The sequence below is a fragment of the Aulostomus chinensis genome, chromosome 12 (genome assembly GCF_037954235.1).
Source record: "Aulostomus chinensis isolate RoL2024-O1b breed Wild chromosome 12, RoL_Achi_v1.0, whole genome shotgun sequence".
NCBI lineage: Eukaryota > Metazoa > Chordata > Actinopteri > Syngnathiformes > Aulostomidae > Aulostomus > Aulostomus chinensis.
Genome location: NC_141331.1, coordinates 185,001 through 208,185, shown reverse-complemented (window position 1 = coordinate 208,185; position 23,185 = coordinate 185,001). Strand labels below are relative to the sequence as shown.

General features: G+C 44.9%; 1 protein-coding gene across 6 annotated transcripts in view; it reads right to left on the bottom strand.

Moving 5' to 3' along the window:
- Window positions 1–23,185, bottom strand: part of LOC147251634 (zinc finger E-box-binding homeobox 2-like) — a 31,663-nt gene that overhangs the window by 5,131 nt on the left and 3,347 nt on the right. For 5 of the 6 annotated variants that reach the window (XM_086219462.1, XM_086219461.1, XM_086219465.1 and 2 more), the window contains 5 exons: window positions 7,181–7,459; window positions 6,315–6,509; window positions 5,142–5,356; window positions 2,402–2,510; window positions 401–2,232 (listed from right to left, as the gene is read on the bottom strand). In XM_086219462.1, coding sequence (XP_086075588.1) covers window positions 401–2,232; window positions 2,402–2,510; window positions 5,142–5,356; window positions 6,315–6,509; window positions 7,181–7,459 — 2,630 coding nt within the window. The remainder of the gene's footprint in view (window positions 1–400; window positions 2,233–2,401; window positions 2,511–5,141; window positions 5,357–6,314; window positions 6,510–7,180; window positions 7,460–23,185) is intronic. The other variant, XM_086219463.1, reaches the window with a different exon arrangement.

Sequence of the window (23,185 nt, the reverse complement as noted above, 5' to 3'; positions counted from 1 at the left end):
AGTCCCTTCATCCAACAGACATATGGACATTTGAGAGGATGCCAGCAAGCAGGTCTACAGAACCATTTTCTCTAGGAGCTGGACCTGTTAGTCACGCCTCATCCTGCTAATTAACCATCAACTTTTGACCTCTGAGAACTGACCAGCTGATCTTTATTGGCCCTGGTTCCTTCTTCTCAGTGGGTCCTACAGACCAGTTTAGAATGGACCTCAGATCACTGGCACCAACTCGACGTGGCCAAGGGCCTTTGGCCCTTTTGTCAGGATTCTGGAATGTACCATGGAAACCATGGTAGCCACAGTAACAATACTAACCATAGACTGTTACAAGCAGAAAAATGAACTCCTGTGGTGTCTTCACAGTGTCAGAATGAGAACATCTACTATCAGCTTCTGTTACCTGGAAACCTGGTTTCCTTTGGTACTTCCTCCTCTGCTGCATCCCAGCAAACGTTGTGACCCCAGTAGGGTAGGTGTAGGCCATGTGAGGCAGGAAGCTCATGGGGTCGATAGCTGGGTATGACCTTAGGCCTGGGATAGTGGCCTGTGAAGGTGACATGAATGTGGGTGGAGGAAAAGCTCCGTGTGGAGGGAGGGAGCTGTATACAGGACCAGCAGCAAAGGGATTAATCCCAAAGAGGGGACTGATATTTTTTTCCAGCTGGTGGACACCATTTCCTCCACCTTCGCAGCCCAGAGCCTCCTTCTTGATGTTGACCAGATCTAAGGGTTCGGATGCCTGGTCTTGTACTTGTGGCTCGCTGTTCAATCTGTTGGGTCTGATTCGCTTCTCTCCCACTGAGCCAAACCTCTGCGCCAGGTGTTTGGGCAGTGACAGGTCCAGTGGTGTTTCGGCATGGGTACCCTCAGACACCAGGCTGTTGGGGGTGTATAAGCTACTCTGAGAGGTTTTGGAGGAAGTTGAGGAGAGGTTGAGGGGTGATGGAGTGTTCCTTAAGTGGTCCAAAGTTTCAAGGGATCTGTCTGCCGCTGCCAGCCTGTTGGCTGCAAATTGTCTCACAGTAGATTCACTATTAGCAAAATCTACAGCAGGAAGGGACATTGGGGACTGGCTCAAACTGTGGTTAGCTTCTGATCCACTGTGCTCACCAGGAGGTGAGTTTCTCCACTGCCCCACAGAGTGGGGGTCCTGGCTCCTCCACTGGGAAAACCATTCCTGTACGAACTCGTGAGGAAGACCTACAGCGATGGCAATCTTGAGAAGTTCCTCAGAGTTTGGCTCCATGTTCATGGCAAAGTATGCCTTCAGCACCGACACGTGGTCCTTGAAGGGGCTGGCAGGGCTGTTGCTGCAGTCAATACTGGACATCGGCTCAGATGACATGGTCCCCCTGCTCTCAGCTGGTTGAAGAACAGCTTTGATCTCCTCATTCATCTTGCAAAGGTAACGTTCATGCTGATGCAGAGGGATGGGCCCAGCGAAGGGTTCTTTGCAGAACTGGCAGGAGAATGGTAAGAACTGGTTCTGGACCTGACTGCTCAAGTTCACTGAGTGTTTTGATTTCTCCTTTTCACCGTCCAGTGACCTCTTGTTGTCATCTATCAAACTCTTGGCCTCACTGACCTTCTCCAGCGTGTCATCGATGATGCTCTTGGCAGGGCTGCTGTGGCTCCTCACTTGAAGTCTAACAGCCAGCTTCTGCACCTCCATCTGGGCTCCAAGCTCCTTCAGGTAGGCCCTGAGCTTGGACACATCCTCTGGGTTCTGATCCATCTTCTGCCTGCTCTCTGTGTTGTCCACCATCTGCAGCACCTTCTGCACCTCGCTCAGGTTGTTAGTGAGAGGTGCTGAATAGCCAAGCAGAGGGAGGTCTATCCCCAGCCCCCCCAGCTGTTGAAGAGGGCTGTTGGCAGAGCGTTGAAGGCATCCACCATGGCCGTTCATGTAAACGCCTGATCCTCCAAACCTGTGCTGGGATGCCATCAGCAACCGGTACTCATTGAAGTCCCCTGGCTCGGCTTTGATGTCCTGTGGTCCTTGCTGGTCTTGTGGGCTTAGCAGCAGTTTGTGGCGGAGCTGGGTGAGGGTGGGGCTACCAGGCGATGAAGTTGAGGAGTTTGGGGAGGACCCAGGCTTATTGTTGTTTCCATTACGGATTTGTGTGTTGACAGTGATGAGCCCAATGCATTTCTTGCTGCTGATGTGGGAGCTGTAGGAGCCAGAATGGGAGAAGCGCTTCTTACAGTTGGAGCACTCATAGGGTTTCTCACCTGCAACACAACAGGAAGTCCATCAGTAAGGACGCCTTCTTGTCAGGGGATCCAGATCCTACGTACATTTGTCTATGGAACAAAATTCAACATTGTGTTTTTAAAAAAGGTCATGTTTCTATCGCTTTATGTCCATCAGGACAGGCCCAGCCTCCTTCTGGCAACCCACCACTGTGAATGCGAAGATGCTCCTTCAGGTGATGCTTGTACTTAAAGGCTTTTCCACACTCGCTACATTTGAACTTGCGGTTTCCAGTGGCATCATCCAGAAGCTGTAGCTGCAGAGAAAAGAAGAAGAGGGTTTCAGGACGACAAGAAAGAGATGATGGATTCTCTGAGCTGTGGGACTGATGGGCCTACTTATCTGGAGGTGCATTTCAGTTCATTTGATACGCAAATCAAGATATGTGGGAGCTGAAATCACTTCCTATCAGATGGCTGTTGGACAGAGGACAAACTGTTTATTTGCACAATTTAAAATCAAACACGTAAGCAAAAGGAATGAAAAGGCCCTCCTATTGCTTTTTCCTATCCCAGTGTCCCTGGTGAAAATGGTCATGGGGTCAAGGAAAGGGAATGAGGTGAATTCCTGAAGGGACAGAAGAAGATGTCGGAGGTCCTGAGAGAACTCAGCTACACTTTCACTTGACAATGTTACTGACGTGTGTCTGCCTGAAGATGGACGACAGAATAACCATCTTCGATTCTTCACTTTGTTTATATTGAAAATATAACTGAATTACTGAGGTTCACCTTGAAATAAAAGCTGTCAATCGCAAACAGTACAAGAAATGTCACTGAAGATGTTTGCTCCCATTCCTCCTCCTGTCAATCATATTTATCATAGCAGGAAATGATTGACACCTGAATAACTGACAGGTGTGTTAGTCCACTAATCTCCTGTGACATCATATCTTTATTCTCAGTGTCAGCATCCTCTGGTTGGCATGGTAACGCCTATCTGTTGCCAGCAGAGCTGAAAGTTGAAGCCTAGCAACGTGCTAGCAGGTGATCAGAGATCAACACGTCTGTAATCTTCATGTATGTAGTAAACGTGTGCAGCAGCAGGAGGATCCGGGGGCTCCAGGCAGCCGCAGCATTCATGATGATTGACACCTGCAACATTCCGCCACCCAGCAGCCGTCCTCCTGACAGCCGATTGGTTCCTGGTTCTTGTTGATGTGATGATGTCCTTCTACACGCGTCCATGTGAGCAGCAGCAGATGTTGTTGGACACGAGCAGCAGAACTACAACTGTAGTTGTCAACTCTCCAGAGGAAACTCTGCTCCACCTGGAGCTGCTGGAGAGGAAACCATGGTGGTTCTGGTTCTGGCTTCAGTTCTGGTCCAATCTCTGATGAACAGAACCCAGATTCCTCTTTGCTAGAACAGCAATCATGGAGGTTTGTGGGAGCTGTTCTACCAAACTAGAGGAATAAATCTTCCCTGGAGGCTCAAATGTACCTGATGGTGGTGTTGATTGGTTGTTGTGGTAAACAGCTGAGTGAGGCCTCACTGTCAGAGCCGCTGCAGCAAGGAATTGGGTGGGGTGGGGTGGGGGGTCCTTTTGGGTTCCTAAGAGGTCACATGACTCGAAGAGGATCCTTCCTAAGATAAATAAGACTACTGGAACACACACCATGCGTGTTTTAGCATAAATGATCTGAGAGGTGTCATCTGAGAGTTGCAGTCATGTCACTAACATTCATGTGATGTGACAAACCAGACACATTGATGGAGGTTGTAATTGTCCCACTGCTGTTACCACTACTACTACTACCTATCAATGATAATAATAATAATAATAATAATAATAATAATGATCCTGCTTCCTCATTTGTAGATGTTCTTATTGGCTGAAGTCTTCAAAGCGTATCATTGTGGGATGAAAGTAACGAGTCTTTAACTGACAGCAAATAAACAAGCAGTTGGAGGGATTATGTGTCCCAGCAGGAAGAGACCATCTGCTGCCGGGGGGCAGGGGTGACACCGTGATGGGATGGGGGGTGAATAACAATGTGAGGGGGTAGGACATGATTATTTCAGAGTGAACTGATCAACTTGCCACTGACACGAACAGTTGATGCAATCACACAATATGGGTGTCGGCCTGGTCACATGTGATTGACTGGATGGGCTGAGAGGATGTGGCAGTGAACAAATCTATTTATAAAATAAAATAATCACAATTAAACTCGAGGGATTTTACAATCTCTACATAGAGAAATATTCTCTGTCCTCAGACCCTCAATCAGGGTCACCACCTTCATAAAAACCCTTAACAGGGAAAAAAGTTAATGGTTAGCTTTTGGGGTTTTAGCCTAAGTATGAATGAACTCTCGGACCGATTGGACAAGCCCTGTGGTGGATGAGTCTCTAAGCTGAGGGACTTTTCTATATCAGTTCATAAGTTAAATAAGTCCATGAAAACTCAACAGAACCAAGTAAATGTTGGCAGTGGTGGAGTCTTAAAAACCTGGGTTGCTAAAAAGAGTCTAGAGGAGCCTACAGAGGTCATTAAAGGTCATCAGGGGGAACACAAGACGCCTGACGTTTAGTGGTGGTAACCTTGAAGTCATGTGACCCTGGTGTAGCTCCTTCATAGGCTACAATTAGCTTAGCACTGCTAACGTAGCATCCAGGCTTCCAGCATCATCAGAGGGTTCATTAGTGAAGATGATCTTGATGAACTCAACCTGGAAGATCATCAACTTTTGTTCACCAGAGCTGATTTACTGGTTCAATCACCACAATCACATGGAGCGATCCTATTGGCTGCTGGGGGAGGAACCAGGAGATGACCACTTCCTGTTGGTGGAGGAACCAGGAGATGACCACTTCCTGTTGGGCTACAAAGTACCTCATCCCTGTGGTGCTTCATTATCATAGCTATGCAGGTGTTTGTTTACCTGGTCTCTGGCTGGCTTGTGTGAGGTCATGTGACGCTCCATCTGTGTCCGGTGGCTGAAAGCATCGCCACAAAGTGGGCAGGTGATGTTCTCCTCGTTCTTCTCGTGTCGGTATTTGATGTGTTCCTTCAGAGATGTCAGCCGTTTGTAGCCGCGGTCACAGTATGGACACGTGAGCAGCTGAGCGAAATCGTCGCCGGTACTGGGTGTCAGGTCTGCAGCCAGAGATATGGGGTCAAATGTCAGTCCTCTCACAATAATGTTAATGCTGTAATTCAAATTTAGACTATAAAGGCCATGTCCCTGATGCTAACATCAGCTGAGTGTGCCTCCTGGCCTGTAGAGGTCGGCCATGATGGATCTAGACTTTGATGTTGATGATCAAATGATGTAAGAAGCTCACTGAGCAATAAATCTCATGAAAGGCCGATGAAAATGAGAACCAGGGGTGCTTTTTACAAAATTACAATTAAAGCACATTGAACAAAATGAGGTAGGCTGTTATTTTTCACATCTTGCAAATAAAATATATTTTCATATTTCACATCGAATCAGATCTCATCGGATCTGTGGCCTTTCTGACGTACATTAGCGTGTCCAGAAATGGGTGTGTGGTTGGCTCCGCCCAACTGGTCATGGGGATGTGCCTGTGTCTTCCTCCAGCCAATCACAAAGTGATGAGAGGATATCGTCTTCTCTCTTAGCTCTGAGGGCAGCCCGCATCATTCCTCTGCTGCAGGCTGCTGGCTACGTCCAGCTCTCTGCTCACGTCCATCGCCTTCAGCCTTTTTCATTTCTGTATTCAGCCACGTTCTGACTCCCTTTCCCAGCAGTCTCTTGACCACAGTAAGATTCAACCTAACATTTTCAGGGCTGTCAGGCTCCGTCGTGCTGCCCCCCGGCACTGTAAGCTAGTTAGAGGTGGCGGTTGCTTCAGTCCCAGGGGGCAACACTTGTCTCACAAGTATTTGGCGCCACCTGTCATTGTGGATGTATTGACATGTGGAAGTCTAGATCCAGATGATATAACATTTTTGTGAAATTGTTTTTCCATGAAGAAGCATTGTTTCCTATTTCGAACAACAGAGTAACTATTCATTTTTTTGTTTTGTTGTTTGTGTGAATGAATTAAAAGGTCTTTCATATTTTTGTTTGATGGTTCGGTCATCTCGCCTTGCTCACTCTCGTCCAGGCCGAGGGTCTCAGGCGTTCCCAGTCTTGTAACCTCTTCTGGGGCTTCTGGGTAAATGATGGTGGTGCCGCTGCGTTGAAGGTACTCAGCGATGGTGGCCGTGTGGCCGTCACCGTCCTCCAGTTTACGCTTCTGGAAGAGCTTGTCCAGCTCTGAGACACCTTGCAGTCGTTTACCTGGAACAGGACAGAAGACGAGTTGGATGAAAGGACACTTAAGACAATATTGAAGCAAAGAATGATGGGATACCTCGTCCCACTCGTATGTCGAGACCTCCATATTCCCCATTTGCACAATTTTACCTGCAATGCCTCTGACGAGTCAAACTTGACCAGATGCTGAATCCAAAATGTACGTTACTGATTTTTGACAATAAAAAGTTAAGTCAACGTTCTGTCGGCTGGAGAACGTGATGAAGACCAAGACAGAAACAGGAGAGTAAAGATGCCATATGACCAGTGTTTACCACTGCGCTCTGACTGTTCACCGGCAGCCTGCACTCATTTAAATGCATGAACTGGCATTTGAACAATGTCAGCATGAATGAAGAACATTCTGCTAATGTTTGAAGAACATTTGAAGGAAGCGCATCCATGTTCAGGAGTGCCTGAAGGCCTGATTACAAGGTTGGTGTGGAGACAGTGTCCAAAACTGGATCATCTTACCTTTTAGGTCCATTATGCGCACCAATGCATTCAAGAATTTATGAGACTTGGTGCCAAATTATTATTCGTATTATTATTCATGTTTCTGCACACAATGAACTGCAACTGCTGGAAGAGCATAGTCTTGTCATGACAACCAGACATCAGCCCCATGTCTCAGTCATGTGACTGTGACAACTCACCGCTGCCATTCAGGTGTCTGCCAATGTCGTCATTGAGCCTCCAGCTGTTGTGGATGTTGTCCCTAACCTCTGACCCATCGGTGTCCTGGCAGGACAGAAGGGCGTGGCCGACCCGGGGTGAAGCCTCCAGAGTGGGCACACCAGCCTGGCAACTCAGCCTGTTGTACTCCCCACCTCCTCCTCCACTGCCATTAGTGAGGCCGTTGTCCTCAAACAGCATCGTCCTATCATCCTCGTCCGTCTCTGAACATGTCTCCACCACATTCTCATAGTGCAACACTGCAATGACAGAAGGGCAACATTGCTGTGATGACCAGGAAGACCAGGCTCTGACATCAGCACGCAAATACATCACCTGCAAAACCGTCACATCATTGATGGCCTCCAACCACTTCCAGAATGGCGGTAAAATTTTTGTAACTATCCATCCAACCCTCCACCCATTGATCCATCCATCATCCATCCATTCATCCACCCATCCCTCCATCCATCCATCATCCATCCCTCCACCCATTGATCCATCCATCATCCATCCATTCATCCACCCATCCCTCCATCCATCCATCATCCATCCCTCCACCCATTGATCCATCCATCATCCATCCATTCATCCACCCATCCCTCCATCATCCATCCCTCCACCCATTGATACAGCCATCATCCATCCACCCATCCATCATCCATCCATCCAGCCATCATCCATCCCTCCACCCATCCATCCATCATCCATCCACCCATCCATCCATCATCCATCCACCCATCCATCCATCATCCACCCACCCACCCATCCATCCCTCCCTCCCTCCCTCCATCCATCCCTCTCTCCCTCCCTCCATTCATCCTTCCATCCTCCATCCACCCCTCCATGTTCCCCCTCTCCTCCTGTTGAGGGTGGTGGGGGTGGAGCCTATCCCAGCAGCCTTCCCCCTGGACAGGTCACCAGTCCATGGCAGGGCCAACACATAGAGACAGACAACCATTGGCTCTCCCAGCCACGCCTACGGTCAATTTAGAGTCTGGATTAACCTGGTCCCTCTTGATGTCTTTGGACTGTGGAGGAAGCTGGAGTACCAGAGAGAACCCAGCAGGAACAGGGAGAACATGGAGACTCACCCAGAAAGACCCCGTGCTGCAGCCGGGGCTCCACCCACAACCTTCTTGCTGGGGGCCACAGTGAGGACCACTGATCCACCGGGCCGCACAGTTTCATAACTACAGCTTGTTTAAGATAGTAAACATCATGGTGAAGGAGGCGTGGCCTCAGTGAGGGAAACATGGTGGATCATGTCCACATGTGACTGAGGGAGGGCCGTAGAAATGTGTGGAGGCTCAGGCTGCTCCTCCTGTTCTGGTTTTTGTTCAGCAGAAAGAGGAGGTGATGATGTGAATCAGAGAAGATTTTTGATCGAGTGATTAATTGATTGATCCCTGTCAGGGAGTGAAGCGGCTGGTTCTTTGCAGTTCCCAGGAAAGATAATGTCAACTGCAGGTTGTCTCTGGTGGGAACACAGAGATTATTTAGATTATGTGGTTCTAACATGATTTTAGCGTGACAACAACTGCAACAGGTGCTGGGGGAGGGCTCATTGGAGATGAAGAGTTAAACACTAACGTTCACTCACTGGTCGGCAAACATGCGTGTATATACACACACGCTCGCCAACGCAACCTGCTAATCTCAGTGAGCGTTATTGTCTGCGGCCATCAACCTTTTGTGTCCGTTCAGAGTTGAAGACAAAGCGGAGCCCTCACCCCCACCCCTCCACTGTCTTACAGAGACCCATTTATCCCCTCCCCCTGCTCTGGGTAATCTCACGATCAGCTCCAGCTGTTTGTGTGTGTGTGTGTGTGTGAACTTCAGTAACAGTCCCGGCCTGGTGCACACAGCTGACCAATCACATCTGGCTGCCATAACACAAGACAACAAACACTATATGGGATAGAGAGTCACGAGACGTCAGCAACAGGAAGAAGGAGTCATAACTTACATTATAGTAAAGCAGCTTTTTAAAGGTTGTTCGCTTGTCGTCATAGCAACAGACCTGACAAATCATGAAATCAGACTTTGTCTAAATCTCCATCATGATGGCATTATTTCAGCTCCATTTTTGTAACAATTAAATGAGTTCAAGCTACATCATCGCCTAATCTCATGACCCGTTCATAAAACAGGACAAAATATTATTGTTTGTTCTGTCATCACATTTAACATCACGATGACAAACAGTGGCATTGACTGTCGACGGGAAAACACCCAAAGAACAGATTCTGCATCAAGAAGCAACAGTTAGCTGCTTGATGGATTGTTTGATGACTGATTGATCATTAAAATGGTTCAGCTGAGTTGATTAAACATGATCTGAATCTTTGAGCACTTTGTGATTCCTCTGGTGTCGAAGTGCCATTCAGGCCTGAGAATGAAGCTCAGACGTGGGTCACAGCAGACAGCCCAGTGACAGGGGGGCGGGGCTTCAGAAGGCTCAAGTCACCTTTAGGTCGGAGGGATGGTCAGGAAAGATTGATTTATTGGCCCGTCAGCAGTTCCAAGCATCCAGGTGACTCGCCTGTGACCACATCCTGCGACTCACGGCCAGGTAGGGATGAAACCAGCCCCCCCCCCCCCCCCACACACACACACACACAACCACCATTACTCTGATCACCCAACAAGCAGATTACAGATGATGTCATCAGGTGGTACGCCCATCATGACCTGACGACTCATCGACTCATAATGGAACTTTCGGGATCCATGCTGGCATATCGTTGAATGCTTTAAGCAGTGAAAATGCGTGCGTGTGTGTGTGTCTGTTGGTGATAGGACATGTTCCTGTAGGTTAGCACAGTGGAATACACTCAGTGCTACCGAGGAGAAGCTGAGTCATTGATAGCTGGTTGACGGTGTTTATCAGAACGTCTCCTTCCTGTCACGCTGTGTCATGGCGACTGTCTGCTGTGCCTGAAGGTGAACAGACCTGAACCGTTAGTCCTATCAGCAGCACAGACGACAGTTGAAGCCCCACCCCTTCACCTCTGATTACATAATAGACTGCTGCAGCGCTCTGATAAGTCGCGCGCGCGCACACACACACACACACACACACACACACACACACACACACACACACACACACACACACACACACACACACACACTTAGCGGAGGCATAGTTATGTGCCCCCCCAGTGAAGATGGTGGTAGTCTACAGGTGTTTTCACATGTTTTCACGCTAACTTGACAAATATTGATGTCAAGTCACACACACGGCGCAGAAAACAACAAAGTATGATGCATGACAAACATGTCACATGACGTCCTGATGTCTTCGCACTCGATTTCCCGCTGATTTTAAAGTAAATGTAAAGACATGAAGACCTCCCATGATAATTCACGTGGTCCAATCAGCACTGATCAGATCAGAACTCCATTCAGAAAACCAGCATTTTACATGGTGAGCTTGTCATCATGGCGACAGACCTGAACTCATACTGAGCCCAAATCACCATCATGACATTTACATTTCATCATTATTTTATGCCTTCATATTCTCACATGCATGCGCACATGCATTGTGGTGACCCTGGAGGGACACAGGTGAAAGGTTCACCACCTGGGAGAGCTAGACGCTCTCTGAAGCAGCAGCAGGGCACAGAGACACACCTGAAGCTGAGGCAGCCATGAGGACAGAGAAGGCACTCCAGCCCATCTCCAGCGAGTCAAGGCCTGATTAGCTGGAGGTAAAAAAGGAAGGCAGAAGACACCAGATGGGGGATTCATAATGTGGTGAGAGCAGAGTAGGCTGGTCACTGTGGCTGGGGTTACCCTTTCTCCCAAACCGACCACTTATTATCTCCATTGTTTTGTCCCCTCAGGCTGATGACTTGGAGCCAGCTGAGGAAGAAGAAGGATACTTTTCGTTCTGAGAACTTTCTTTTGAATTTTCAATAAACGGCCCCCCGGCCTCTTTGCGCACAGAGACAGTGTTTTTGTTGAATAGTCAGGGGTCTTAACCTAATCCCTCCCGGGTCACCACAGCATACATGAACACACACACACACACACACACACACACACACACACACACACACACACACAGAGCAGGTGTTGCTTCACTCTGAGGTGTGTGTTCCTGGAACCGTTAGAGAAGTGAAACTGTGAAACTGCTGATCAAGTTGGTCTGTCGGTGACTCACGAGACGCCACCAGAGTGAAGAAACTGTAGCCGTCAGCAGCTTCCTGTCGCCGTCCATCAGGTGTCCAGCTGGTTTCTACCTGCACCCCATGATGACCTTCTTGTTGTCATGACGACAGTCCTTGAACAAGCCATATGTAGTTCATTCTTGATAGTTTTGTTACTGGGACGTCCAAAGACAAACGCAAAGTTATGGAGGGATGTTTGTGTTTAACCAGCTGATTGATCTGCTGATCACCAACAATTCATCTGTTCCTTCAGTTGAAGGGTTGCAGCCAATCACAGAGCAGGAGTTTCTGTAATTTTGACTCTGAAATATGAATCACTGCTGGTGAGGGAACAGGAAGTGAGGTCAACATGCCACCACACCACCTGCTCCAGTCCTGCGGCAGCAATTGCAGTGCGTGCTGAGGTGGCAGCAGTGGATGTTCAGGTCATGTGATTGACGACTCAAACAACTGACGTGATGAACCCCTGTCACAAAGACGCTGTCAACCAATCATGTTGCAGCTGTCAGGTTAATTGAGCTGAACTGAAGAACTTGACAAACATGGATGTCCAACCGACTGGAGTTGGCCCACTTGGGCTTCATTCAATATCCCAGTATCCTGCTGGGCAGGGCTAAGTGCTGATTTCATGGGAACAGAGCTGCCTGGTGTCTGCACGTCGTACTCGCCATTTCAGAGACAAAACACAGTCCGTTTTCAAAGTGAAACATCCAGCAAAGGAAAAGTCAGTTCCTGGTCCCAGTACATACCAGGTAAAATACCTGCAAACTACCAGGGAACTCTTGATCAACTACCAGTAAAGTCCCGGTAAACTACCTGTAAACCTCATGGACCGGTTCATCACCATCACCGTTAACTGGTTGCTTGACTGGTTTATTAAAGGCCAGACGCGGCGCTGGTGACTTGAAGTCTAAATTCCTGCTTGTGTTGTACGTGGCTTTGGACAAAAGCGTCTGCTGAATGTAACTGTAGTGATGATCATTCAATGCTATCAGCGTAACAGTCGGCGAGTGTGTTTGTTCAGATGCCATCTTTGAGTCTGTTACACACCGCCACCAGCTGCCACTGTAGAGAGAAAAAGGGAAGTGAGGTGATACAGAAGAGGAAGAAGAGGAGCAAGCAGGAAACTGACATCATGTGGTTAAAAGACGCTGATGTCACAGTCCAGGCTGACCTGAATGACTGCAAATGCTGTCAATCAAACACACAGGAGGTGGGGTTCCAGAAGAGGAAGTGAAACCATTGAATAGAAGAGTGCGTGTGCGTATGTGTGTTCTCAGAAACAGAAGGAGAACCAGTGTGGTGACGAGGTCAACAGAACCTCGAGAAACGACGAGTCAGCAGACAAAAGAGGAAACCGGCCCATCTGGTGTCTTACCTGCTTCCAGCAGCCACGAGAAGAAGAAGAAGAAGAAGAAGAAGAAGAAGAAGAAGAAGAACTTCAAATGAAATTTTGTCAGTTAATAAAGTGACTGTGGCTCACTGTCACAGACAGAGAATCATTATTTTGACTCAAGTTCACTTTTCATTTTCATATCATGTGTCTGAGGGCAGACCTGAGAACCGTTCCTGAGGAGAAATCATCTGCTCCTTCAAAATAAAAAACAATGATGTCAGTGTCAAACTCTTGTGTGCACGGTGGAGAGCAGTTCAAATCATGTCGGCTTTGACCTCTGCAGAACCTTCTGAGGACAACCAGACAGAGCAGCTGGATGCGACATGCGCGAGCAGGACGGTTCAAGCAGAGACACTCGAAAGTTGCATTGACAAGTCGTCAGAGTCTCAGCAGAACTCCAACATGTGACCCGATGATGGCTCACGTGAGCTCAGCTGTTCCTTTGGCTGTCTGTATTGCTTTGAGATGTTTGATGACGTATTTGTTCACGCTGCCTGGTTACTGCGATCCACCTCACGCAGAACAAAGAGACCAACTTTTCTCACAACAAGGTGGCAGTTTCACACAGGTGATGCTACAGCACCGGTCGACTGATAACCAGTCAATAACATCTTTCGTAACCTCAAAATTATCATTTGATCAGGAAATACAAATAAATGATGAATATAAACTCGTGTTTCTACATAAAATTATTCTTTAGATGCACATTTTACAAGTTCTTGACATCAAGCGATGGTGTTTATTTTAGCTTATGATCATTTAGCCAACATTGAGTTTGTAGTTGATGTTTAGCTTAAATTTTGCTTCAAGACCAACAAGAACGTTGACGAGGAGACCAAGACCCACTAAATAATACACATAACAAAAACTGTCCACAGACCAGGAAGCAAAGCGAGCTGGCCTTCATGTAAATGAAGCTTCTAATTGTGCCTTCCAGCTAACACGTTCCTTACAGCTGGTTTTTCTTTAGTTAACATCAACTTACAGTGGTTTTTAATCTATTGTTTGTGCTTTTAGCTCCTTTTTATTTCATCAAAATGGCAGTTTGAGCTCAAATTCCATGGTCTAATTGTGTCTGGCAGACAACAGTTGTCTTCAATTGTTTTTCAGTTCAAATTGTAGCTTTGTGACCAGCTCAGTCTAATACAGACGTTGAGTTGCTTGTGGAGGACATTTGATTTACTGCTCTTTTCTAACTGTTCCAGTGACTTTCAGTTACAGTTCAGACATATTCAGGTCTGAGTGAATTCTCTTCTGGTCTGCTGCACGTATACACAAGTCGGATGGTAATTATTGTCTGCTATTGCTTGAATCAATTTGCATTTAACCCAGATTTCAGGGTCCAAAGGGGATTGAAGCACGTCAAGCCACTATGAGATGACACAGACAAATAAGGGCAGATGCCATCGTATCTTTATTTCTACATTTTTGTCTGTGATGAAATAAACATCTGCGCTGTCTACTGTCCTCTGCTGGACATCTGTCTTCAGTCTTTGTCTCACATTTTACTTCTAATAACACATCCCAGACATTCAGGACAAAGGAAGCTCCTGAGTCCACGTGAAGACTGTCCCCCCCTGGCCCCTCAACCATGACCCTGGGGCAGCATCAGTCTGGGTCACCTGAAGGGGGGTTTCTTTTCCCAGGGTCATGATAGAAAGGATGCGGGTCTAGTCAGCCGGGCCCAACAGTCTAAGGAGAACAGGGTTTACAACTCCCAGGCTAGGAGGGGGTGTTCTAGCCTCGCTGAGCAGAAAAGACACAAGAGGGAATTTCAAGCATTTGCTGCGTGCCTCTGCTTTAGGTGCTGGAGGACATTTGTCGTGCTGCTTCCTTTGGTTGAGGAGCTCTTGAACCGACCTCACAGGGAGCACTTGTTTGTTCCAAGTCCGACACCAGAAAACCGAACCTATTCCACATAACAGATGTAGCAACACCTTACTTTGGTACAAGCTCCGCCTCCCCCTGTCGCTGCCATATTTATGAATCTACAATGTTTGAGCTCGCCCTGCTAGCGTACCCGAGTGTTGCGGTGCATTAGTTCCACTTCTGACGCTCACGTGAAAAATAAACGATAAAAAAAAAGATTTTCATAAAAACACCGTCCGGAATTGTAAATGCGAATTAATCGATTTAATCGACGTATCGCGCACCTCTATGTGCTGGCACACAGGTATGTCATACGTGGCAGCTGCTGCTCATGCCAGATCTCTTAAAGTCTGAGTGCCAGCAGTGAATGTGTCTCTGCTTTAACCTCCATGTCAGACACTGACTGGGCGGATCTGGGTGTTATCAGAGGGAGTTATTGATTGACCCGTTTACGCCTTTTTTCCTGTCACATCGCCATTGTTGCACATCGGTTAGTGTGTGAAGTGATCCAGATGTTAACACGAATCATGTGTGTCAGATCAATCACTGCCACTGACTGAAAGATGATCAGAAACACCCTGCAGAGGAGGAGGCACAAAAACACACACACAAGCAACCAACGAGACACGAAGCTGGTCTTTCAAGTTCATGTGGACTGATGTAATAACACTGACACGTGGCGGCGCCTGCTACCTAAACACCGCTGTCACCTCCGAAGCTGCAAATGAATCAATTAGAGAGCAGCATAATCCTGTTAGAGGGGAGATGAATGCAGTGTCCCCCACTGGCAGCTGCTGGCAGCTGCCGGCAGCTGAGGCTTAGAGAAGCCGGTGATATCAAAGCTGCCCGTTTTATCTGCCATGTTAGAAGCCAAAGCAGCAACGGCAAGCCTCAGAGTCCCCGCCTACACAAGCACACGGGACTAGAGATGCTTCTAACAGCTCCTGAGCACACAACATCCATGATGTGGACTAGACAGAGGGACAACTTAAACATGTCTGCTGTCTGTGTTCTGGGCCATCTCCATGGCAACAAGCCAGTGAACCAGTATGCATTTAATGTTTTTAGTGCAGAAGAAGACAGTTGTGATAAATCACAAGTCTTTAAAAGTGTCCATCAGTGTCTCCTCCACGGACACAAATTGAACCATTGACATCTATCTACTGTCTCATCAGTGCACGCACACACACACACACACACACACACACACACACACACGCACACTCTAGAGATACACCAATTGCCCAGCCAGAGACCGGAATCAGCAGGTTCTCAGCATGAGGGAACAGATAGAAATCAGGGCGGGCAGTTTTACATCAACAAACAAGGCGACCGCAGCATCTCGACGTCCTCCTTCTACCTTTAGACTGTGGAGTTTAGCACCTGCTTGGCCTGAGGACCAGTTTAGCAGTAGCATTCGCTTCAGGGCTAGCGGGCACATGCTCCAACCCCTCAAGCTAATCTGCTTCTCACTTGCCACATTCTGATCAAGTCAATGACATTTACATACTTAAGTGAGCAACTTCATCCCGGCTGACCAAGCCCCCCCCCCACACACACACCTGATTGTAATTCTTGGTTCATTCGATCCATTCACTCATGCATGTTAGAGCGTGTTCAGAAATGACCAGACACTTTTTAAAGAATGTTAAATAGTTTAAGAAGTACTGAATGAGACCAACAGTGAAGGAGCAGCTGCTCGTACTCGGCGGTGCCATTGGGTCACTCAGCTCTTACACACTGACAAGGTCCACTGTGTCTGGGGGTGGCGGGTGAGATTCTGAGGCACCTTGTCAGATAACGCATTACCCCCGGGATAATGAGCCCAACAATGACAAGCAGCCCCCCCCCCCCCCCAACACACACATTTCCTCCACCCTATCGTGTGCACCCAGGGGGTTGGCAGATAATGGCTGCATGTTAACCACGTTTGACAGGCCACACAAAAGGAGACACCTCGGGTCCCATGATGCAACCTGGGCATCCCCCGCCACCAAGGACACAGTACAGGGACCAGAACCACAGGAAGTCAGTCAGTCAAATCTTCACAATAAGACCCCAGTCAAGTTGTGTATGAGTGGCATGTCTCCCATGAGTCAGCTGACAATCACACACACTCTTCCCAGCATACTCTGCCTTCAAGTCCCACTCAAATAAAACACAAAACCAACAAATGTTCAAACTCAGCATCGTGTTTTTATAACAGGTTCAACTTCCTGTCGTCCATCTATTCAGAACTCCATACAGAAAACCAGCATTTTAAGAGTTGTTAGCTTGTCGTCGTGGCAACAGACCTGACAAATCCATCCATACATCGTCTTCCACTTCCAAGGAAGTAGCGTCTGACTTATCGGGCCTAAAGACGTTCACACGGGAAGGACGCAGAGTAAGACCGCACAGAGGAGGTGGGCAGAGATGCAAATACAGACCGCCGGACAGGAAAGTTCTGGTGTTGTTTTTTTCTTTCTCCAGTCCAACTGAGAAACCAGGAAGCACATGCTGCCATGACACCACACACCAGGATACCATGACCAGATGCCATCACACCATTTGTCCAATCATGACTGTGTTGTTTCAGTGGAGACACATTATTTCTAAAATTTAGCCTGTACGGATTTGTTATAGCAAAAACTTAGCTTTTACTGAATTGATGTAGCTATCATTTGGCCTTTACCCATGAGTTATAGCTAACATTTAGCCTATACCCATGAGTTATTGCTAACATTAACCTATACCTATTTGTTATAGCTAACATTTAGCCTATACCTATTTGTTATAGCTAACATTTAGCCCATACCCATTACTTATTGCTAACATTTAGCCTATACCTATTTGCTATAGCTAACATTTAGCCCATACCCATTATCTATTGCTAACATTTAGCCTATACTTATTTGTTATAGCCCACATTTAGCCTTTACCTATTTGTTAAAGCTCACATTTAGCCTATACCCATGAGTTAAAGCTAACATTTAGCCTATACCCATTAGTTATAGCTCACATTTAGCCTATACCCATTACTTATAGCTCACATTTAGCCTATACCCATGAGTTAAAGCTAACATTTAGCCTATACCCATTAGTTATAGCTAACATTTAGCCTATACCCATGAGTTAAAGCTAACATTTAGCCTATACCCTTGAGTTATTGCGAACATTAACCTATATCTATTTGTTATAGATAACATTTAGCCTTTACATATTGGTTATTGCTAACATTTAGCCTATACCCATGAGTTATTTCTAAAATTGACCTATACCTATTTGTTATAGCTAACATTTAGCCTATACTTATTTCTTATAGCTAACTTTTAGCCCATACCCATTAGTTATTGCTAACATTTAGCCTATACTTATTTCTTATAGCTCACATTTAGCCTATACCCATTAGTTATAGCTCACATTTAGCCTATACCTATTTGTTATAGCTCACATTTAGCCTATACCCATTAGTTATAGCTTACATTTAGCCTATGCCCATGAGTTAAAGCTAACATTTAGCCTATACCCATGAGTTAAAGCTAACATTTAGCCTATACCCCTGAGTTATTGCAAACATCAACCTATACCTATTTGTTATAGCTAACATTTAGCCTATACTTATTTCTTATAGCTAACTTTTAGCCCATACCCATTAGTTATTGCTAACATTTAGCCTATACTTATTTGTTATAGCTAACATTTAGCCTATACCCATGAGTTATAGCTAACATTTAGCCTATACCCATGAGTTATTGCTAAAATTGACCTATACCTATTTGTTATAGCTAACGTTTAGCCTATACTGATTTCTTATAGCTAACTTTTAGCCCATACCCATTAGTTATTGCTAACATTTAGCCTATACTTATTTGTTATAGCTAACATTCATCCTATACCTATTTGTTATAGCTAACTTTTAGCCTATATCTATTTGTTATAGCTAACATTTAGCACATACCCATTAGTTATTGCTAACATTTAGCCCATACCCATGAGTTATAGCTAACATTTAGCCAATACCCATGAGTTATAGCTAACATTTAACCTATACCCATGAGTTATAGCTAACATTTATCCTATACCCATGAGTTATTGCTAACATTAACCTATACCTATTTGTTGTAGCTAACATTTAGCCTATACATATTTGTTATTGCTAACATTTAGCCTATACCTATTTTTTATAGCTAACATTTAGCCTATACCCATGAGTTATTGCTAACATTTAGCCTATACCTATGTGTTATCACTAACATTTAGCCTTTACATATTTGTAATTGCTAACATTTAGCCTATATCTATTTGTTATAGCTAACATTTAGCGTATACCCATGAATTATCGCTAACATTTAGCCTATACCCATGAGTTATTACTAAAATTGACCTATACCTATTTGTTATAGCTAACATTTAGCCTATATTTATTTCTTATAGCTAACTTTTAGCCCATACCCATTAGTTATTGCTAACATTTAGCCTATACTTATTTGTTATAGCTCACATTTAGCCTATACCCATTAGTTATAGCTCACATTTAGCCTATACCTATTTGTTATAGCTCACATTTAGCCTATACCCATTAGTTATAGCTTACATTTAGCCTATGCCCATGAGTTAAAGCTAACATTTAGCCTATACCCATGAGTTAAAGCTAACATTTAGCCTATACCCCTGAGTTATTGCTAACATCAACCTATACCTATTTGTTATAGCTAACATTTAGCCTATACTTATTTCTTATAGCTAACTTTTAGCCCATACCCATTAGTTATTGCTAACATTTAGCCTATACTTATTTGTTATAGCTAACATTTAGCCTATACCCATGAGTTATAGCTAACATTTAGCCTATACCCATGAGTTATTGCTAAAATTGACCTATACCTATTTGTTACAGCTAACGTTTAGCCTATACTGATTTCTTATAGCTAACTTTTAGCCCATACCCATTAGTTATTGCTAACATTTAGCCTATACTTATTTGTTATAGCTAACATTCATCCTATACCTATTTGTTATAGCTAACTTTTAGCCTATATCTATTTGTTATAGCTAACATTTAGCACATATCCATTAGTTATTGCTAACATTTAGCCCATACCCATGAGTTATAGCTAACATTTAGCCAATACCCATGAGTTATAGCTACCATTTAACGTATACCCATGACTTATAACTAACATTTATCCTATACCCATGAGTTATTGCTAACATTAACCTATACCTATTTGTTGTAGCTAACATTTAGCCTATACATATTTGTTATTGCTAACATTTAGCCTATACCTATTTTTTTTATAGCTAACATTTAGCCTATACCCATGAGTTATTGCTAACATTTAGCCTATACCTATGTGTTATCACTAACATTTAGCCTTTACATATTTGTAATTGCTAACATTTAGCCTATATCGATTTGTTATAGCTAACATTTAGCGTATACCCATGAATTATCGCTAACATTTAGCCTATACCCATGAGTTATTACTAAAATTGACCTATACCTATTTGTTATAGCTAACATTTAGCCTATACTTATTTCTTATAGCTAACTTTTAGCCCATACCCATTAGTTATTGCTAACATTTAGCTTATACTTATTTGTTATAGCTAACATTTAGCCTATACCTATTTTTTATAGCTAACTTTTAGCCTATACCTATTTGTTATAGCTTACATTTAGCACATACCCATTAGTTATTGCTAACATTTCGCCTATACCCATGAGTTATAGCTAACATTTAGCCAATACCCATGAGTTATAGCTAACATTTAACCTATACCCATGAGTTATAGCTAACATTTATCCTATACCAATGAGTTATTGCTAACATTAACCTATACCTATTCGTTATAGCTAACATTTAGCCTATGCCTATTTTTTATAGCTAACATTTAGCCTATACCCATGAGTTATTGCTAACATTTAGCCTTTACATATTTGTTATTGCTAACATTTAGCCTATACCATGAGTTAAAGCTAACATTTAGCCTATACCCATGAGTTATTGCTAACATTAACCTATACCTATTTGTTATAGCTAACATTTAGCCCATACCCATTAGCTATTGCTAACATTTAGCCTATACTTACTTGTTATAGCTAACATTTAGCCTATACCCATGAGTTATTGCTAACATTAACCTATACCTATTTGTTATAGCTAACATTTAGCCTATACCCATTAGTTATAGCTTACATTTAGCCTATACCCATGAGTTAAAGCTAACATTTAGCCTATACCCATGAGTTATTGCTAACATTAACCTATACCTATTTGTTATAGCTAACATTTAGCCTATACCCATTAGTTATAGCTTACATTTAGCCTATACCCATGAGTTAAAGCTAACATTTAGCCTATACCCCTGAGTTATTGCTAACATTAACCTATACCTATTTTTTATTGCTAACATTTAGCCTATACCCATGAGTTATAGCTAACATTTAGCCTATACCCATGAGTTATTGCTAACATTTAGCCTATACCCATTTGTTATCGCTAACATTTAGCCTATACCCATGAGTTATTGCTAACATTTAGCCTATACCTATTTGTTATTGCTAACATTTAGCCTGTATTGTTTTGGTGCAGCTAACAGCCTGGTTTTAATTGTTTGTTGTGGCTGAATTTAGCCTGTATGGTTGTTTTTTTAATACTTAATATTTTGCCTGAACTGATATGTTGAAGCTATCACTTGTATGATTTCTATGTTGTAGCTGACTTAGCCTTTTCTTATTTCTCTTAATTTCAATTCTTGCTTTTTATGCTTTTTGAAATTCAAGAAACATAATAAGAATATGGGGGATTTTCTTTTTATAATGACGAGAAACCTCTAACATCCATATTATCATCTACATAATCTAAGTCCCTGTTAACGTACCGGTCTTGCTGAGGATGCACGTTGAGAGCTTCTGATCTCCACAACATCATCACGGGAGTAGCAGGAAGCTTTACTGTTGAAGTTTTTCCTAACTTTTGTCACTGACAATGACTGAACCAAAACATCATCCAGCCTGAGACAGATAGGGGTGGGTGGAGCCTTGAGGGCAAGAGGGGGGTCGAGTCATCGAGCTGTACACTGGCGGTCTGGACACACAGATGTCATGACACCTCCATCAGCCATCCGTTATTGATTGTTCCGTGCATGTGTGTGTGTGTGTGTGTGTGCGTGCGTGTGTGCGTGCGTGCGTGCGTGTATGACCTTGCCGGAGGAGCCAATCACACTGACACATCTCTGCGAGGGCGGGGCAGCAAATCTGACCAGTTTGTATACAGCAGATTTCACACACAAAAAACTCACACACACACTTTGAAAATGTCAGTACAGTGTGTGTGAGTGTTTGAGTGAGTGTGTGTGTGTGTGAGTGTTTGAGTGAGTGTGTGTGTGTGTGTGTGTGAGTGTTTGAGTGAGTGTGTGTGTGTGTGAGTGTGTGTGTTGTTGTTATGTTATTTTGTTGTTATTTTGGAGGGGGGGGGGGGTTGTTACCCAGACTTCCTGTTATTAAAATGCATCCCTGCTGACCCTCACCCTGATGTTGCTTTATCTGTTGAACAAAGGGCCCCTTTTTCCCTGAGCGGGGCCCCAGCTCCTCCACTGCCGTCCAACCAGAGGAGGTGTCAGTGGAGAAAATCTGCCTAAATCCAGCATGGGTGTGGTGGGTGGGGTGGGGGGTGGGGGGTATAATCTTTTTGTCACAGTGAATTGCTCTGAATGATGAACGGCAGAATATTATAATTCATATCACATGATCACGCTGACTCCTGACCTGAGATCAGGGACAAACCAGGAGCCACTAGGACAAACCAGGAGCCACTAGGATAAACCAGGAGCCACTAGGACAAACCAGGAGCCACTAGGACAAACCAGAAGCCACTTGGATAAACCAGGAGCCACTTGGACAAACCAGGAGCCACTAGGATAAACCAGGAGCCACTAGGACAAACCAGGAGCCACTTGGATAAACCAGGAGCCACTAGGACAAACCAGGAGCCACTTGGATAAACCAGGGGGCCCCAGGATAAACCAGGAGCCACTAGGACACACCAGGAGCCACTAGGACACACCAGGAGCCACTTGGATAAACCAGGAGCCACTTGGATAAACCAGGAGCCACCAGAGGGAGATGTGGCTGAACATGGTCCTCCACCCAGAGAACAGGGACATTGGTGCAGACGAGTGACTCCTGTTCTTGGTGGTCTCTCTTTTTAATGCTTGGTTTTGTTTCTCTTTTTGACGGCCGTTGATGAAAAATTGACTGAACCATAAAATCATTGAAATTTGGGTTCCGGCTGGATTGAGACACATTGGATGGCCCAGGAAACCCCCCCCCCCACTACTGGGTCTGTTCCTGCTGCCAACCACAACCACTATGAATGATTCCGAGTCAATTAAACTTTCTAAATAATTATTATTTATTATTATGATTCTCTGCATTATTATAAGTCATCCTAAATTTCACAAACTGGCATGAAGACATTTATTTCCCTCCCTCTCTCTCTCTTCTCCAGCTGTTTTCATCTGGGGCGAGTGAGGCAAGCTTAACCAGCAGCGAC